Source organism: Eimeria tenella, genomic scaffold, assembly GCF_000499545.2.
Source record: "Eimeria tenella Houghton genomic scaffold, Eth_scaff3486, whole genome shotgun sequence".
Lineage (NCBI taxonomy): Eukaryota > Apicomplexa > Conoidasida > Eucoccidiorida > Eimeriidae > Eimeria > Eimeria tenella.
The window spans coordinates 1-1,083 of NW_013544450.1; the positions used below are offsets into that span (position 1 = coordinate 1).

Below are 1,083 nucleotides of genomic sequence, written 5' to 3' on the forward strand. Positions count from 1 at the left end.
CGCTGCTGCTGCTGCTGCTGCTGCTGCTGCTGCTGCTGCTGCTGCAGGAGCGGCCGGAGCTGCGGGTGGAGGGCTGGCGGCGCGCCGAAGAGGCCGGGCTCCCGGAGGCCATGGTCTTCGTGCACGGCTACAACACCAACGATGTCCAGTCGATGCAAATAATGGCGCAGATGGCGGCCTTCGGGAACTTCCCTTCTTACATCAAGCCCTTTCTCTTCACCTGGCCCGCCGGCGACAACTTCCTCGAGTTCTTCGACGCCAGGGAAAACGCAAAAAACCCCCAACTCCACCAGGCCTTCACCGACTTCTTCAGGGCCCTCAGAGACAACGGTCCGCCCCGCGCCACCCGGCGGCCCCGGGGGGCCCCGGGGGGCCCCGGGGGGCCTCGGGGGGCCCCGGGGGGCCCCCGGGGGCCCCGGGGGGCCCCAGGGGCCCCCTGGGCCCCTCTTCGCAGTTTGCTGCTCAGTGCTGCTTTGCTGCTGTTTAGACACTTGGGGGGGGGGATCGGAAGGCCTCGGGTTTGCCCAAGGCCCGGAGAGGCCTGTAGCAGCAGCAGCAGCAGCAGCTACTGCTGCTGCTGCTGTTGGGGCCATCCTGGGGCCCCAAGGTGGAAAGGGAGACACTTTAGAAAGGCCTGGAGACATTTTGCTGCTGCTGCGTGTCTGGGGCTGCTAGGAGACGCTTTGTCGCGGATTTAGGGTTTAGGGTTTAGGGTTTAGGGTTTAGGGTTTAGGGTTTAGGGTTTAGGCTTTGTTGTGCGTCTCAGGCATTCGGCAAATACACCTGTTGGCCCACAGCCTCGGCTCCCGCCTTCTCATTATGAGTCTTCACAGAATAGAACAAGAAGAGTAAATCCCAATTCCCTCTAAACCCAATCTGGGGGCCCCCTGACAAATCAAACGCAGCTTTCCCCGTCTCGGAGGGCCCCAGGGGTCCCCATTAACTTTCTGGGCTTCTGGGGGCCTCCTGTGGGGCCCTCGGGGGCCCCTGCGGGCCCCTTTGGGAGCCCCAGGGGCCCAAGGGCTCCTAGGGGCCCCATGTGGGAATCCCAGGGGCCCCGGGGGGCCCCTGGGGGCATCATTT

The 1,083-nt window shown here is 64.5% G+C and overlaps 1 protein-coding gene across 1 annotated transcript; it reads left to right on the forward strand.

The window, feature by feature from the left end:
• Nucleotides 1–47: 47 nt before the first annotated feature.
• ETH_00039140 (uncharacterized protein) lies at nt 48–852 on the forward strand (the record flags this gene model as incomplete). Its single annotated transcript, XM_013379529.1, has 2 exons — nt 48–330; nt 767–852. Coding segments are annotated over 2 exons (369 nt in total), but the record flags the coding sequence as incomplete, so codon positions are not given.
• Nucleotides 853–1,083: the final 231 nt, after the last annotated feature.